The sequence below is a fragment of the Equus przewalskii genome, chromosome 16 (genome assembly GCF_037783145.1).
Source record: "Equus przewalskii isolate Varuska chromosome 16, EquPr2, whole genome shotgun sequence".
Taxonomy (NCBI): Eukaryota; Metazoa; Chordata; class Mammalia; order Perissodactyla; family Equidae; genus Equus; species Equus przewalskii.
Window position 1 is genome coordinate 65,445,811 of NC_091846.1, and position 18,758 is coordinate 65,464,568.

An 18,758-nucleotide genomic window follows, 5' to 3' on the forward strand; every position below is an offset into this window, starting at 1 on the left:
CAGGGTCTTGAAGTGGTGGGACCAGGATGGTGAAAGGGCAAAGACAGGTGGCCGAGGGTCAGCAGCAGGACTAAGACCCATTATTACGCACCTCCATGTCCCTAAACCATGTTTCAAGGCCGAGTTCTGCTCCCAGAGAGCCACCAGGGCAAGGCTGCGGACAGATGACAGAGGAAGACGGGCTTTTTCCAATCCTACTGCAGAACAGCAGCCAGGGCAGACGAGGGTGATTTCCCAGGGATCTGTTACTATGCAGGCACAAGGAAACCCCCAGGCAGCATGGATAAAGCCAAACCCCATCCTACTGATAGAGGGAAAGCTCCTTCATGGGGAAGGTGCAGTTTGGGCGGAAGGTCTAACCACGGCAGTCAGGCATTAGACATGGAATGAAATGCAACCGGAAGTCCAGCTCAGGAGGGGCGTGGTTCGCTCATCTTCAGCTTGGAGACTGACACGGGGCGCCTCCCCAGAGAGCTGCCCACCTGCACCCACAAGGCAGAGGTCATTTCAGTCTACCACCAGACCCCAGGGTGGGTGACTGGCAAGGGTAGTAATGGCCAACATTACTCAGTGCTCACCAGGCTGTTAGGCACAGATCTAAGTGCTTTGCAGGTATTATCTCAGATTTAATGCCTCCTACTTTGAAGCCCTGGCTTTTAATTTATTAAAGGGTATTTCTGGTATTCTATTTTAGGCATATACAAATATATACACACACACACAGAGGTATATACAAATATTTATATTATATTTACATATACATAAACAGGCTTTTATAGCTTGTTCAGCAACCTACTCAACATATCTAACATTGACTGTATGGGAGAAATGCATTTTAAACTACTTTCGAGTGAACTTTTGGAATACAGTCTATTAGTAAATAAGCGTTCACTTTAATTTTGAAACATGAACATGGCCCCACAAAGGAGCATTTAATTCCACGTACCACAAATGCTGAACACCAAAAATGTGCTTTCAAATTTGTTACTCAGCATCAAGATTTTAAAGTTACACAAATAAAGAAAAAAAAATTGTAACTGTGTGGTGATGGATGTTAACGAGACTTGTTAAGGCGATCATTTTGCAATATATACAAGTATCAAATCATTAGATTGTACACTTAAAACTAATATAATATTAGATCTCAATTATATCTCAATAAAAAATTAAAAAATAAAGTTACACAGATAGACTATTTTACATTTGAACTGCTGAAAATAGAGATTTTAGGAGGATAGCTAATTTTGGTTCTTTAAAAGTCACATGGTTTATATTCTATTGTACTTTAAGAAAATGACAAAAATAAAGTTATGAGGAAAAGTTCTATGAAATCTCACAAAATCCTCATATGCATACTTATTATCATTATATTACAGGGATAGTCCTATGACTTATTTCTCTTGAGTCAGGATAGACTCAAAATCCTGACGTTTCCTGCTGTGGTGCAGAGGCCAGGGTTCTGGGGGAGGGGCAGATCCCTGAACCTGGGCTCCTACAATAAAGGCTGAGCAAGTGAGGTCCACCAGACCCCAGCTCCCCAAACTTGCAGGCTGATGTCCCAAGAGGGGAGGGAAGGGCCTGCCATTCTTATGCTTTATAAGCCACAGCTCCAGCCTCCAAATGTCCCAGGTCCTGTCTGAGCCGAGATCTCAGGGTGAGAGCTGAAATACTCAGAGGCTTGGTTTCTCCTGTGAATTTGCTGGAGGCTTCCAGAAAAATCCCTACATCAGTCTCCTACCATTGCCTCCAGAATTAAAACTCCCAGATCTCTACCCAGCTGTTTCTTCCACTGGCTGATTTTGTTGGACTTCATCATGCGTGCCCTAGAAGCTAACATTCAGCCAGTGCTTGCTCAGTGGCTCCTGCTCCAAAGCCCCTGCCTCATTTGATCCCTAGCACAGCCCACTGAGGTGGCCATTACTATTTTCCCCATTTGGCAGGCAAGGAAACCTAAGCCTACGGTTTCATGAGTCAACCGTGAATCCTGACTGCTTCCAAAGTCCAGGCTCTTGGACACAAAACCATGAAGCCTTCTTACTTGCTGGGTTTGTCTTCCAGACTTCTCTAAATGACACCACCATCCACCCAGTATCTGAGCTCATCATGTTCTGACCCTTCTCTCGCCCTTGCCCCCAATCACTTGCTCAGCCTTTCCACTAATTCCACTGAACAGCTGTTATGTCCACTTCCTCTCCCTCGGTAAGGAATCTCACAGACTATTACTACCATCCCCAACTGGTCTCCCCAGCTCTGATTTTTTGAACACACTCTGGTCAGGCTAAGCTTCTCGAGGCCTAGCTCTCCAATCCTACCATGCCCAACCTCAAAAACATTCAGCAGCTACACAGTGCCAAAAGAATGGCCCTGAACAGATATTGTCTGGCACGCAATCGCGGCCAGGAACAGTCTCAACCAACCTTATTCCCTCAAATCTCTTCTGCATACTCTATGCTTAGCCAAATAATTCATCCACACCATTAATTCACATCTAGTGCTTTCCCACTCTCTTTTGCTTCATCTCAGCTGAAGGGAGCCTATACTCCCCACTAATCCCAGCGCAACCCACATGTGATAACTGATTGCCTCAAGCCAGGAAAATTCCAAAATGTATTAGCTCCTGGTAAGTTCTGCTGAGACCTCCAGGCAGATGCACCTGGGTTCAATGTCCCCTTCCGTCCAATCCTGCTTCTCTCACAGGTGTTGTCTGAGGGCACTGCCCAAAAAACCTTCCACCTGCAAGTCTCTGCCTCAGAGTCTGTTTCCCAGGGAACCCAGCCTAAGATGGTGGGTAATGATGACATTGTTCATGGTAAATAACCTTGTCAAACTTTGAGATGGAACAAAAGGAAAGGTAGAGAGGTAATCGAGCTAATTAATGTTACGCAATACATGACTAACTGCCCCTGCCTCCCCCACAGTGGGGGACATTGCCATGGCTGAGGCAGGTCAATGGGCCTCAGCCAGGCCTCCTCCTTGCTCCTGCTCATTGAGATGCTCCCCAATCAGCTTTGATCCCAATCCAAGGGCTGCAGGCCCCGTGCCAGGTCTGGCTGGCATTTAAAACCAGTATTTCAATCTTAGCAGACGCCAGCAAGGGAGCATGGCTGATTCATGTGGCTTTGGTCCAATCAGGGCAGGATCCACATGGAACACAGTGCTTTTAGAACAGGCGGATTTGTCAGGGTCCTTGAATTAAGCCCAGAGAGCTAAACAAACCTAGTGTATGAGTTCTTTATCAGACACCAAAACATAAAACAAAGAAAATGTGGACCTTGTATAATGTCACGCAGAAGGCTAATGATAACAAAGTAGACAAAAAAGGAAAAAGAAACTAAAAACACACTGTGGAAGTACAAGAGAAGTGGCTGGCCACGAGTGATAAAAATCAGCACTAAAAAGGGAGGCAACAGAGAGATTTTAGACCTGACATAAATAATACGAATAGAGAATAACTGCCAGAAATAATTTTCTTGTATATACAATATTAAAGCAAATTACATAGGTCCAACACACATTTTATCTGTTACTGGTCCAAAGGAAGAAAACCTGCAGGTCCCAAACACTTGTAAATAATAACATCCAGTATGTGGAGAATTTATACATTTCATATTGTGAGCATACACTCAAGGGAATCGATCCACCGGAAATGATCTTAGGAAAAAAATAAGGGGAATAAACACTTCACAGGTCAGTCAGTGAGTAAAAAGGATAATTACGAAAGGCCATGACATACAAACCATAATATTTATGAAGACAAAAAGTCCGACTCGACTGACCATGGATTTAATTCTAATTAAAAGTCTAAGAAGAAAACTGGAATAAAGTAATTAGATTCCAGAAGCATTTGTAGGTAAGACAGGAAAAAGACAGTCCCCCTCCGATCTTAATTTGCTTAATATACAGCAGACCATAGGAAAACAACGTATTAAATAACATACTACAAACACCGTAAGCACCTTAACAGTATAAAAATAGAATATGGCTACAAAGACTCAGCGTATCTATTGGGTCATGTTAATAACAATGGTCACCGTGTGGCCTGGCCCAACTGCTGAATCCTGGCAGCGATTTCATCCAGTGGTTCCTACTTTTTTCCTTTGGTTTCCATCACATGTCTTTTCTAGATTTTCCCAACCAATCACTGAAACTGTTTAAAAAATGTGACTTGCTGCCACATTGAAAGTTATAAAAACAAGCACATTTGCCCTGTGGCATGTGCTGGTTGGCTGGTCTAGTAGAAAGTCACCCTCTTACCCAATACCTACTACTTCCCACCAAAAATCATAAGTAATCAAAGTACCACTCAAAGTTAAAATCTCTACTTGTGAGCCCAGCAACATATACATTTTTTTACCTTATGACTTTGGTAGGTATGTTCTGTTTACGATAATAGCACATATGAAAATTGCAGTTTTATTGACTGCTTTGCAGTCACTAAAATGTGTTCTGTTTTGCACAATTACCGCCACACAAATGCTTTCAGTTAATAAGTTATCTAACTCAGGGTGGAAACTGCACATAAAACGCTGGGACTTTGCTAAAACTTACCATGTGCCATGGTTAGACTTGATTTAGCATCCAAAGTCTGTGGGGCTGGGGCATTCACTGAAACAGCATAAAAAGAAAAAGCTCAGTGTTCTGTAAGTAAAGGGTATCTGGATATGACGATAACCAAATCCTCTCAAATTAGTCAAGATATATACAGACAGTAAGGGACCAATGTATCAAATGACAAACATATTATACCAACTAAGCTAAACCATTTTTTATAACACCTTTATTGAAATAAATTTACTATTTTAAAATATACAATTTAGTAGTTTTTATATTCAGTGTTATTCAACCAAAACCACTATCTAATTTTAGAACATTTTCATCACACGTACTCCCTCAACAATACCTGTACCCTTTACCCCATTCCTCCCTCCCTGCCAGCCCTAGGTAACCACTGATCTACTTTCTCTCTCTATGGATTTGCCTATTCTGGACCTTTCATATAAATGGAATCATACAACATGTGGTCCTTTGTAACTGGCTTCTTTCACTCAGCATCATATTTTCAAGGTTCATCCACATTGTAGCATGTGTCAGCATGAGCATGTATTTTTATGGCCAGATAACATTCCATTGTATGGACAGAGAGACCACATTTTATTTACCTATTCATTAGTTGATGGACATTTGGGTTGTTTCCATTTTTTGGCTATTATGAATAAAACTGCTATGAATATTCATGTACAATAAACCAACTGAAAAAATACCCCATTCACTGTGCTGGAAGATACTGTCAGAAGGCACTAATTCAGCCGTAGCCTCTAGAGAGGAGTATGGATTCACCTAAGACTAAATGCTCTCTACTTCAAAATGTCTTCAGAAAATTAGATTACATAGCTTCCCTTCCAAGATGTGACAATTCTTACTTGAGGTTCTCTCTAGACTATTTGTCTACTAGTTTACTCTTCCTTTAGTTTATTAAGATATATATTTAATTGTAACCCTACTCTAAAAAACAGGCCACAGCCCTTAGCTACGTCCATAGGCATACATTTTTTGTCTTTTCAATGGCCACTGGTGAAAGTGTTCAACTCCTAACTATGGGTAAATTGCTAACAATTCTGGAAATAATGGCCTTCAAACCTCTTTTCAATTTGCATAATCTAGATCACTGTGTGGCAAACTATAGCCCATGGGACTTACCAGCCCACCGCCTGTTTCTGTAAATAAAGTTTTATTGGAACACAATACTGTTCCAATGTTGAGCCAAGTATAAACAATAATAATTTAATGCCTTTTAACCTTTCCACATTTCTCTGAAATGTGGTTTTTTTCTTTATTTCATAAGATTTAAGTCCAGCTTCTACTCTCCCCTCAGCCCTACTCTTGGCGCTTAAACTCCCCTCCCCTCCTCAGCACCTCTCAACCTGTTCAGCTTCCAGAAGCAACATCAAGAGGCCTCAAGAAGCATCTGAGCAGTTAAAACCATTAGCATTTTCCAGTCAATTGTGCCAAATTCCCAAACACGCTCATCAACGTCCTTTCATGAGTACACAGTCCTGGGCCCATGGGAAAGGTGTTGTCACTCAATGCTCAACCTCAGTCCAGGCCCCTCAGTGGTCAGATCCCTGTGCACAGGCACGTCCTCTCTTGCCCACAATCACCTGTTCCCTTACTTCCTCCTCCCACACTTCTCTTCCTCTCCCTTACTTTTCCTGAATGAAAACAAAAATATTTCAACCAGTATTAAGGAAACAATGTGTCCATTTCTAAACTGTACACATTATGTCTTTTTGGAATACAGCAGATTCTGACAGCTCGGGGAGATAGCTGTGCTGAGCTGACCTCAAGTGAGTGATTGATGGAACATTAGCTCAAAGCCGGCAGCGCTGAGTCTCACAGGGGCCCAATGTGGCGGCCATCATACAGAGTCACATCGTCACACAGTGTTACTACCTCGGGAAACCCAAAAGTACAAACTGGAGCAATGCCAAAGAATTTTTAGTCATCCCTTTATTAGGCAAACTGCAAAAGAATAGGTATGGCTAACCGAAATCACCACAAAATCACTTGGATATTTACAATCTTGGGTTTTAGAACTAAGTAACGGCCAGGCAACAAAAAGATCACTATGTAATCTCCAAACACACTGATTTCCAAAGAAAAGTCCCTAAGAGTAATAAGTAGAAGTTACATATTGGTTTAGCACTTAAAAAATGTCTTTAGAATCCTGAGCCTATTACAGAAACTTACTAGGTACAGCTGGGACTGTTGGCTTAGATTCAAAAGTTTGCCAGGTTAAAGGATTCCCTGAAATAACAAAAAAATAAATTAATAACAAAAATCACAAGCTACGGGTTATATTCTGGCAACGCTAATCCTAATCTTTTCCCTCCTAGAAGACAATAAACAAAAAGTTACCAACATAAAACAACTCGCCCAATAGAGTAAGATGCTTAATACAAATCCTTTCAAAGCTAACTTTTTCCTAAAATTACTTTTCAGTCAAATATTTGTGGTATCTAAATAATTATACAGATATTCATTCCTCACTATGTGAACTCTCAATATTCAAAGAGAAGTTATGGGGAACCATGGCCCTTCCCAAAGCTTTACCTCAAAACAAGAGGAAAACGATACGTCAGTGTATCTCCCCTGGCCCCCAGAAACTGGGAGGAAACCCAGCTCATACACCCATCACCAATCCCCAGTTGGCTTCCCTCCAGTAGACAAAGATTCCTTAACAACCTGAGACGTGCAGGAACCAAGACCGGGATCACTCAGCAGAAGGCAAGTTCTCTGCTTTACTGTGAGACCCTCAACTTCTGGCTCCCAGTCATCTGTCTACACTAGCTCTTGAATGATCCAGAGATAGGTGGCTCTGCTACAGTCAGTAGGTTGTATATACCCCCACTATGCTTAGAACAAATCTTTAATCCCAAACAAACACAACTGAGAATAATGCAGCAAGCCTCTACAGTACTTTAGAATAATTAAGAGGTTAAAGTCATTAACAATAGCTAACAATTATGAGTATTCAACAGGTGCACTTTTCACATGTTCTCTCATGTAATCCTCATAACAAGCCTATGATGAAGTTACTATTAATATTCCAACTTCGGAACCAAGGAAACTGAGGCAGAAAGTCACAATGCTACGAAGTGCTGGAGATGGGAGAAATAACCAGAGGAATGCCATCTTAAGCACTGTAAACCACTGGGGCCTCACATTCTTCTGATGTCCAGCCCACGGTTAGGGAGGCCCACCTTGCCTCTAGCTCTGGGACCCTGGTCCACTTACCTTTGGGTTCACTGACACTGTTTAACGGTTTACTGGTAAACTCTTTAATCTGCAAAGAAAAACAGTCGTCTAGCGATACACATTTAAAACTAGACAGGGACATACTGGATAATGGACAGATATGGTACTCAGTAAATTAACCTTTATACTAAATCCTCCAAAGACACAGGACGTATGGACTTTAAAGACAAGGAGGCACAAGTTTTATAAAAGCAACATTTGGTTGCTTCTTAAAGTAATCACCAAAAGAAATGCTTATCTGCCTTCAAATTTATTCTTAATTCTAATTTAATAAATCTGTTTACAGTATTTTAAAATGTTTTTTAAAAAATCTATTTTATTGGATTTACTTTTATACACAACCACAGAGGAAAAAATATTCCATCTTCTTTATCTTATTCGACTTAAAAATGGTCTAAAATAAAAACACATGTTCTTAGACAAACTGTAGTGCTTAAAGAAGCACAGTGCCAATAGACACCCAGACATACCTGTTGTCTCTGAGTGATAATCAGCTCATTCTGCTCCTGGAGTCTCTGCCCCAGCTCTTCTATCCTTTTCTTGTAGAAAACATTACTCTTATTTAGATCATCTATCATTGAGGTTCGAAGTTTCTCTATATGTGACAGGAGCTGGGAAAAAATCAAGAAAGGCACCTGTCTGCAAACTGCATGTAAAATGTCTTCATTCTGCGGTTTGTGTACACATGCCCTGCCTTCTTTGCTGCCCTTATTTGTGCACAAGTCATTGAATAAATCTTTGATCACTGTGTACTGAGGCCCTGGCTGTACAAGGGCTTCATCTCTCTCCACAGGGAGCTCATGATGCAAGCCAGACAACACTGGTAACGTGAACAGCTGAGTGAACTGGAGCACATTACATGAAGTAACACAGGGATGAGCAATGATCGAGGATTGAGGCTCCGACCCCGTGCAGTCCTGTCCTCACGCGTCCACATGTGCCATCCGGCTCGAATGTGCTCTCCCTGGGCCAGAGAGCCCATCTTAATTATTTTTATATGTCCCGCAACTAGCACAATCTCTGGTCCTTAGCAGGTTCTCAATAAACATTTACCAAGAAAAGGAAGGTGTGGGGCGGTGGGGTAGAGAAGACGAGGGAAGGAGGAGGAGAGGAAGGGAGGAAGGAACGGATGAAGGGAGGGAGAGACACAGAGGACAGAGAGATCCAAGGATTCACAGAGAGATTCATCGTAGAGACTCAATGTCAGGGAAGATCATATACTGGACAAAAAGAATTCAAGAATTTGTTTTCAATAATTCAGAGAAAGATTCTTAAAGCAATTTCAATAGTTTCTTAAAAAGAGTAAAAAAACCCTTGGTAACTGGAGCTAAGGACATGGCAAGCCTGTGACCTGGAAATGGAGACAGGGATATACAGATCAAATAAAGGGGGGAGTAACCGCCTGGGAGGATACACACAGCATCCAGAGCAGCATTTTCTAACTTGCTGGTTTTTTTAACAAATACTCACCACGTGCTAGAGGCTGTATTAAGCCTTGTTGAATCTTGTTGAATCTACACCACAATCTTAAGGATCCATGTTTTGACCCCATAGTACAGATGAGCAAAGTCAAGTCTAGAGGGGTAGAGGAGCTTGCCCAAACTCAGATAGTTGGAGGGGAAGAGCCTAGACTCAAACTTTCATGTCTGGCTCCAAAGTCAACACTCAAATTTAGTGTCTATGTCATGAAAGATATTAATAAATAATACTTGCAAACAATCAAGTGGCCCCCAGGACTTAAAGAAATAAATCACCAAATCAATAAGTAATAGCAATGTACCTATTAGAATGGCTAAAACCTGGGACATGGACAACACAAAATGCTGATCAGGATGTGCGGCAACAGGAACTGTGAAACACTGCTGGTGGGAATGCAAAACGGTGCAGCCACCTTGCAAGACTTGGACACCACCTTGGAAGTTTGGCAATTTCTTAAAAAACTAAACAGACTCTTACCATTCAATACAGCAACTGAACTCCTTGGCATTTACCCAAATGAGCTGAAAAGTTATGTTTACACAAAAACCTGCACATGGATGTTTACAGCAGCTTTATTTCTAATTACCAAAGCTTAGAAGCAGCCAAGATGCCCTTCAGTAGGTGAATGTATAAATAACCTGGTACATCCAGACAGTGCAATATCATTCAGCACTGAAAAGAAATGAGCTGTCAAGCCACGAAAATACTTGGAGGAAACTTCAGTGTAAATTGCTAAGTGAAAGAAACCAATCTGAAAGGCTATACTCTGTATGATTTCAACTATACGACATTCTGGAAAAGGCAAAACTAAGGAGGCAAGAAAAAGATTAGAGGTTAGCGTGGAGGGACGGATGAACAGGCGGAGCACGGAGAATTTTTAGGGCAGCAAAACTATTCTGTATGATGCTACAATGGTGGATACATGTTATTACACATTTGTCCAAAGTGACAGAATGTCCAACACCAAGAGCAAACCCTAAAGTAAACTTTGGACTTTGCGTGATAATCTAAGTTCACAGACTGTAACAAATGTACCTCTCTGGTGTGGGATGTTGACAGTGGGGGAGGCTGTGCATAGGGGAGGGGGAAGGGGGTATTTGGGAACTCTCTCTACCTTATGCTCAATGTTGCTGTGGAACCTAAAACTGCTCTAAAAAATAGTCTAATTATATTAAAAAACAAACAATAACAACAACAACAACAAGTTAATGCTGTCCACCAATATGCTGCAGGGTGCCCCCTCTAAAGAGCTCTGTGCTCAGATGAGGCTGGATAAACACTGGGTTGAAGCAACTCGAAAAGATTTCCTGAGTGAGGACTAAAAAGAACCTTTCACATCCTAGTGGATATTAAGGCTCTCCGCCAAGAAGGACATGGTCAAAAACTTTCCCCACATTTTTACAGACCACTGGAAGAATGCCCCAAAAGCAGTTTGGGAAACGCTGAGCCAGAAAACAGAAGGAAAGGCCAGGAAAGATGTCCATGATTCTGCGTGGAGGTTGAGGATCAACGTTAGGATCATTCTGGGGCCCAGGAAGAAAGGGGACATAGGAAAAACTAACGGATAGCATTATTTTGACATTGACGTTGAGAACAGACCAGAAAGACACAGAAAAGAGTTCACTGAGAGAGGATCTAAGGGTATAAGCAAGGGATAGCCAGAAATTATTTCAAAGGTTTGTACCCCTTCAGTCCATTTCTTACAACCTTCTACCATTTCAAGTTCTATGCTTTTTTCTCTACCAGTCGACATCACCCCTTCCTCCTTTCCTTTCATTATGTGACCATTCTACAACCTCCCAAGCTCTGAAGAGTCTTCCATTGGGTCAAAAGGGCATGCCATCATTTATCTCTGACTCCCTTTGAACTCCTACCAATGTTATTTAAAAAAAAAAAAAAAAAAGACTGCCAAGAAGCTAGGTAAAGCAATAAAAAGTTGGCAAATGCAACTTCCCTTAAACAGAGAAATACAATATGTGCATTGTAGGAACAGTAGGCACCAATCATGTGGAATAATTAATAGCTAGGTCTCAGGTAGAGATTACTAAACCTGATTGAATTCACCTCTCTGTTAGGGTTTAAGAGAAATGAAGGAAGAAGCAAGCAGCTTCTGAACAAGTAAGACCCATAGACAAGGGAGCAGCATAGCCTAGTGGCGGGACAAAACCTCCACAATCCCAATGCCAGGGGTGAGGCAGCTCACTGAGAACTGGGAAAGGCCTCTCCTCCTTCCTCCGAACCACCAACAGTCAGTCTTTCTCTCACCACTTGCAGTGGCCAAGCGTGACACTCTGCACCTTGCCTTCTACAGCAGCTGGAAAGCCACTGACATTTTCCCAACTGCCTGGAACACAAGGGGCTTTAAAGGAGCAAGGGTTAAAAATCACCCCCTATTAATAAGGAAGCCTGAATCTGTCCCTAAATACCAAGGCTATAAGATGCCTTGAACAACAGGAGTAGGAACTTCAAATTATCTAAGGGCAGTGGTTCAAACTATGGATCCCAAACAGAATTCTCTAGGTTTTTTTTCCCAAAAAATATGCATGTCCCAGACTTACCTACAGAACCAGAATCTGGAAAAGAGCCTCAGTCAATCTGAAGTGTGTCCCTAGTTAGGAACTACTACCTAGAGCATCTCAAAGGAAAGATAGAGTGTTCTTACAGAAAAGCAGCCAGTCTAAGTTGTCACTGCCTAGTCTCCTCTCCAGCTGGCTAAGTGCCTAAAGCCTGTCAGCTGAGCTGGGCAGTGAGGGAGACAGCGCGGCCCAGTGGTTGAGAAGGCCTGGGTTCAAATACCGTCCTCGTGCTCATACTGATGGATGGCTCTTTTAACCCTGCTCTTCTGAACCCTATGAGAGCATTTCTCAAACCATAAAAACAAGGCTGAAAGATCCCCTTTGTTGGCCGGCTAGTGACCTTTCACATTCATTCAGCAAATACTTAATGAGTGCCAACCACAATTTAGGCACATTATTGGATGTTGGGAATACAATGGAGAACTAAATAGGTAGAGTCCCTTCCTCAAAGGACTAGTGATCTGGTTGGAGAGACAGATAACAAACAAATAAACAAATCAGCAGATGAACTATTTAAAATAGTGATCAGAGGTACCCTAGTGAAATGATGAAAATAACACAGGGAGGGGACCATCTTCTTAGATGGAGTGGTCTCAGGTGACTTGTAAATCAAGGCTGAGGAGGGTTTGGTAGGCAGAACTCTAAAAAGGCCCTCAAGTTTGCACCCCCTAAAGTACATGCCCTTATAATCCCTTCCCCTTGGGGTTATGGACTTAATTTTTTTTTCCCCCTAAACCCACAGGTTGAAGCCCTAATCCCTAATGTGATGCTGTTAGGAGATGGGGCCTTTGGGAGGTGATTAGATTGAGATGAAGTCATGGAAGTAGGCTCCTCAGGATGGAATTGCTGCCCTTATAAGAAACCAGAGCTTCCTCTCTCTTTCACTCTCTCCTAGCCATGTGAGGACACAGTGAGAAGGCACCCATGTGCAAGAGGGCTCACACCAGAAACTGAATTGGCCAGCACCCAGACTGTGGAACTTCCCAGCCTCGAGAACTGTGAGAAACAAATATCTGTCGTTTCAGCCACCCCCTCTGTGGCATTTTGTTATAGCAGCCCGAGCAGACTGAGACACAGGTTGGGTGGAATCTATGAGGTGCTTCTAACCAACAGAATACAGCAAAGGTGAAGGGACTTTACAGATGCAGTGAAAGTCCCTAATCCACTGACTCTGAGTTCATGGAAAGGGAGATTACCATGCATGAGCCTCTCTTATTAAGGTGAGCCCTTTAAAAGAAGTTCTAGGCCTTTCTTGAAGGGGAAGGATCAAAGCAGGAGGGAGCTCTCCCACCAGCCTTGAAGTCAGCAGCCAGGTTGTGAACCGCCTACAGGAAGGAGCAGCCCCGAGGAGATGAGGGTCTCCATAAGGAACTGCGTACAGTCATGAGCCACACAACAATTCAGTCAACGATGGACCACATATAAGATGGTGGTCCCATGAGATTAGTACCATAGAACCTAGGTACGTAATAGGCTGTACCATCTAGGTTTGTGTAAGTACACTCTGTGATGTTCACACAATGACAAAATTGCCTAATGATACATTTCTCAGAACTTATCCCCATTGTCAAGTGGCGCGTGACTGTAGTGCCAGTAACCTAAACGAGCTTGGGAGGACCCTGAGCCCCAGATGACAGTATAGACTGGCTGACACCTTGAATGCAGCTAATGAGACCCTGGGCAGACGACCTGCCAAGCTGTGCCTGGACACCTGCCCCTCGGAAACTGTAAGATAATAAATTTGTGGTAATTTGCTATATAGCAGAGAAAACCAAATCAGAGAGAAAGAAGCCAGCCACGTGACGAGCAAGTGGAAGGACCTCCCAGCAGCTAAACCCATGTGTAAAAAGAGAAGAAGGCCACATGTTCTATAAATTACCAGAGAGCCACTGTAGCTAGACAGAGTAGGTTCAGAGAGAGAGGATCAGGACAAGGCTGCAGTGGTGGCCAGCAGCCAGATTATTTTGTCTGCTCTGCAGAGAGCAGATTAGGAAGGGGGAAGGTTGGAATTGAGAGACCAGTTATGGGGCCCTTTAGACATGGTAGGGGTTTGGTGGAGGATGGAAGCAATGGAAATGTACGGAAGCACGTGGATATGACAAACACGGCAGCACCTACGCAGAGCCTAACTGGGGACTGAGGGAGAGAGAGGGGAACCAAGGCGTGCATCTCAGTGCACTCGGATGCCATTAACCAAAAGAAATACACATCTAGGAACAAACCCAAGAACTTCTTTTAGACATGCTACACATAAGAAGCCAGTGGAGATGTCAAGTACAAAGCTGGCTCTGTCCTCTGGAGCTCAGGAGGGTGGTTTAGGCTGGAGAAATAAACATGGGCATTATCCCTACATAGAGCCACCACTCCACTTTAACAAACTCTCCCTGTTTAGTCCCTAGAGCACCAGAACTATGAGAAACACATTTCTGTTCTTCATAAGCCACCTGGTCTATGGTATTTTGTTACAGCAGCCGGAACAGACTAAGACACAAGGATACACAAAGGGCTACAAAACACATACAACTGAGAGTAAAAAAACAAACAGAATTCTTCCTAGAGAAAAAGATCTCAAATCTACCTTAGACGTTTTGCATCAGCGTAAAATCACTTTAACACTTAAGTTTCTGATGTACTCAGCTGAAAGGGAATCAGCGTTATAATTAAATTTTGTTTTCATCAAAATGATTTTAATGTGAACAATCCTTGCCTTTATTTAAAAATTATTTAGATTGCCACTCCAAGTGAAAAATTTAGAAATATGTATTCAACAGTGGAGAGATGATTGAATAACTTACGATACATCTATAGATAAGATCATCGTGTGGCCATTTACAATTGCAACAAAAAGAATAAAATACCTAGGAACACACTTTACCAAAGAGGTGAAAGATCTGTGCACCGAAAACTATAAAACATTGTTGAAAGAAATCGAAGAAGACACAAAGAAATGGAAAGATATTCCATGCTCTTGGATTGGAAGAATTAACATAGTTAAAATGTCCATACTTCCTAAAGCGATCTATAGATTCAATGCAATCCCTATCAAAGTTCCAACAACACTTTTCACAGAAATAGAACAAAGGTTCCTAAAATTTATATGGAACAACAAAAGACCCTGAATAGCTAAAGTCTTCCTGAGAAAAAAGAACAAAGCTGGAGGTATCACACTCCCTGATTTCACAATATACTACAAAGCCATAGTAACCAAAACAGCATGATACTGGCACAAAAACAGACACACAGATGAATGGAACAGAATCGAGAGCCCAGAAGTAAACCCACAAGTTTATGGACAGCTAATATTCGACAAGGGAGCCGAGAGCATACGATGGAGAAAGGAGAGTCTCTTCAATAAATGGTGTTGGGAAAACTGGACAGCCACATGCAAAAGAACAAAAGTGGACCATTCCTTTATACCATGCACAAAAATCAACTCAAAATGGATTAAAGACTTGAATGTAAGACCCGAAACCATGAAACTTCTAGAAGAAAACACAGGCAGTGCGCTCTTTGACATCGGTCTGAGCAGCATAGTTTCAAGTCCCATGTCTGACTAGGCAAGGGAAACAAAAGAAAAAATGGACAAATGGACTACATCAAACTAAAAAGCTTCTGCACAGCAAAAGAAACCATCAACAAAACGAAAAGACAACCTAACAATTGGGAGAAGATATTTGCAAACCATATATCAGATGAGGGGTTAATATCCAAAATATACAAAGAACTCATACAGCTCAACAACAAAAAGACCAACAATCCAATTAGAAAATGGGCAAAAGATCTGAACAGAGATTTCTCCAAAGAAGATATACGGATGGCCAACAGGCATACGAAAAGATGCTCAACATCATTAGCTATCAGGGAAATGCAAACCAAAACTACAATGAGGTATCACCTCACTCCAGTCAGAATGACTATAATTAACAAGACAGGAAACAACAAATGTTGGAAAGGATGTGGAGAGAAGGGAACCCTTGTTCATTGCTGGTGGGAGTGCAAACTGGTGCAACCACTATGGAATGCAGTATGGAGTATCCTCAGAAAATTAAGGATAGATCTACCATATGATCCAGCTATCCCACTGCTGGGCATTTATCCAAAGAACTTGAAAACGCAAAGGCATAAAGATACTTGCACCCCTATGTTCATTGCAGCATTATACACGCTAGCCAAAACATGGAAGCAACCTAGGTGCCCATCAAGGGATGAATGGATAAAGAAGATGTGGTATTTATACACGATGGAATATTACTCAGCCATAAGAAATGATGAAATCCAGCCATTTGTGACAACATGGATGGACCTTGAGGATAAGTATTATGCTGAGTGAAATAAGTCAGAGGGAGAAAGTCAAATACCGTATGATCTCACTCATAAGTAGAAGATAAAAACAACGACAAGATTGGTGGTTACCATAGGTGAATGGGGGGGTGGCAAAAGGGGTGATTAGGCTCACATGTGAGGGGATGGACTATAATTAGTTTTCGGGTGGTGAACATGATGTAATGTACACAGAATTTGAAATGTATTATGATGTACATCCAAAAATAAATATATAAATAAAATTTTAAAAAATAAATTAATTAAAAAAATCATGATTTTGAAGAATATTTTAACACATAGGAAAATTTTTATGATATACCAAGTGAAAAGTATATAAAATTATAGATATAAAGCATAATTCAAAATTTGTAAGACTATATGGTATGAATTTCTAAACACAGATTTCTAAACATAATGTAATATTTACAGCATAGAAAAAAGACTGAAAGAAATTGTAACAAAGTTGGAGCGGTGGTTACCTCTGGTATTGGAACTGTAAGTGATTTTAATTTTTGTTGCACATTTCTCCACAAATTTTATTAAGTGGACAAATACTACCTTTATTGTGATCAAAAAGCAAATATTCTTTTCAAAAATGAGCCACTAATAGGCCACCGGTTTCTTATCTTACCCGACCCTTCTCTTTCTTGTGTTCTTGATGAAGAGCTTGAACCCGAGCTGTCCACTTGCTTTCCTAGGAAACAGCAAAACAAGAGGAATTTATGTGAAACTGTAATAATGAAATTTACATCTACTCAAAAGGGAAGCTTCCTTTTTATTGGGTACCTATGAACCCCAATTGTCTATTTGGTGAAATTTTAGCAGGCATCTTTTAGAATATATATATTCTAAAATGTTTAAACCCATTTGCACTCGGTTTTAATCTTATACTCTAAGGCAGGGTCAGCAAGCATTTTCTGTTAAGGGGCTGATAGTAAATATTTTAGGCTCCCGGGGCCAGATGACTCGGTCACTACCACTGGTAGTAGGAGAACAGCCATAGGTAATACCTAAATGAATGGGCATGGCTGTGTTTCCAATAAAACGTTATTTTCAAAAATCGGTGCCAACTTGCCAACCTAAGAAGCTGCAAGGAAACCCCAAGGTTTCTGAGTCCATGGGTTCTGAACTGACGGCACAGCTCACAGGAGGGAAACAGAAGAAATTTAGGTGAGACCTCAGGATTTTATAACTGGGCCCTTCGGTCCATGGAAGACCAGCCTGCTGGGAGCAACTGTCAACAGTTCAGTTCAGGACACAATTCCTGGTCCCCTACCACATACCAGGCACGTTGCTTGGCAGCCTGGTGGGTGAGGAAAGGACTAAGAGACAAGCCCTGCCCTGTACAGGAGGAAAGTGGACATAACAGGAGAGAATTCCACATAATGTGTATGTGATCAGGTCCCGCTTGTGGGACTACAGAAATCCAAGAACCCTGAGGTCCAGGAGAACTCTCCAGAAGAAGTGCCATCCCAGCTGAATAAGCGACAGGTCCTGAAAACTGGGAGGTGCGTGATAAAGAAAGTCGAAAGAACAAAAGTAGAAAACAGATGCCATGTTCTGGGAACCATGAACTGTTTGGTGCTACTGGGAGAGTCGCGGTAAAGCAAAGAAAGGCGGGAGATGAAATAGGGTCCAGATCCTCAGGGACTCTGAATGCTCGTTAAGGGTTCTAGACTTTGTTCTGTGAAAAATGGGGAGCCATTGAAGGATTTTAGACAGGAAAGTGACGTGGTCAGCCTGGTTGCAATGCAGAAGGTAGGTTTTGGGGGGAGTCAAGACCTGAGCAGCAAAGCAAGAAGCAGTGGCAGGAGTCCCTATTTCAAAACAGATTTACTTTTTTATTTTTTCTTTTTTTTGAGGAAGATTAACCCTGAGCTAACATCTGCTGTCAATCATCCTCTTTCTGCTGAGGAAGACTGGCCTTAAGCTACCATCTGTGCCCATCTTCCTCTACTTTATACGTGGGACGCCTACCACAGCCTGGCTTGCCAAGCAGTGCCATGTCCACACCCGGGATCTGAACCAGCAAATGCCGGGCCGCCAAAGCGGAACATGTGAACTTAATCGCTGTGCCACCGGGCCGGCCCCCACATTTATTTTTTTAATGATATACAACTGCTTTTTTCCTAAATCCTGCATTCCTAAGCTTTAATCTCTATTGTTTCCTGGAAAAAAAAAATGTTCCCCTAAACTAGCGTAACTAAAATAGCAAGGATGAAGACTGAGCTAATTACAGTGGTTCCCCTACAAATGATTGTAATTATGCTTGATAATTATAAAAGATCATCAGTTCGCCAATACAGCTGCGTATTTAAGCTCTAAAAAAAGTTAGTGCTTCTATATGCCTTTCTATGCCTTTTGAAAGTGGGATCTACATCTGAAATATGAAAAATAAATACTAAGGTAATACTAACCCATTTGAACAGATATTAGGAAAAAATGAAACAATTTTGCCAACTGTTCTGTATTCACATCGATTAGTCAATCAACAAGCATCTAATGAACACCCATTATGAATTATACATGTATTAGGAGATAAGAAAAACAGAATTAGTCACCTTC

At 41.7% G+C, this 18,758-nt stretch overlaps 1 protein-coding gene across 15 annotated transcripts in view; it reads right to left on the reverse strand.

Moving 5' to 3' along the window:
- Positions 1-18,758, reverse strand: part of DZIP1 (DAZ interacting zinc finger protein 1) — a 56,369-nt gene that overhangs the window by 17,190 nt on the left and 20,421 nt on the right. For 11 of the 15 annotated variants that reach the window (XM_008542529.2, XM_070579072.1, XM_008542534.2 and 8 more), the window contains exons 10-14: positions 16,825-16,887; positions 8,286-8,426; positions 7,795-7,843; positions 6,748-6,804; positions 4,549-4,605 (exon numbers count right to left, since the gene is read on the reverse strand). In XM_008542529.2, the coding sequence (XP_008540751.1) occupies positions 4,549-4,605; positions 6,748-6,804; positions 7,795-7,843; positions 8,286-8,426; positions 16,825-16,887 (367 nt within the window). The remainder of the gene's footprint in view (positions 1-4,548; positions 4,606-6,747; positions 6,805-7,794; positions 7,844-8,285; positions 8,427-16,824; positions 16,888-18,758) is intronic. The other 4 variants (XM_070579074.1, XM_070579067.1, XM_070579075.1 and 1 more) reach the window with 1 other exon arrangement.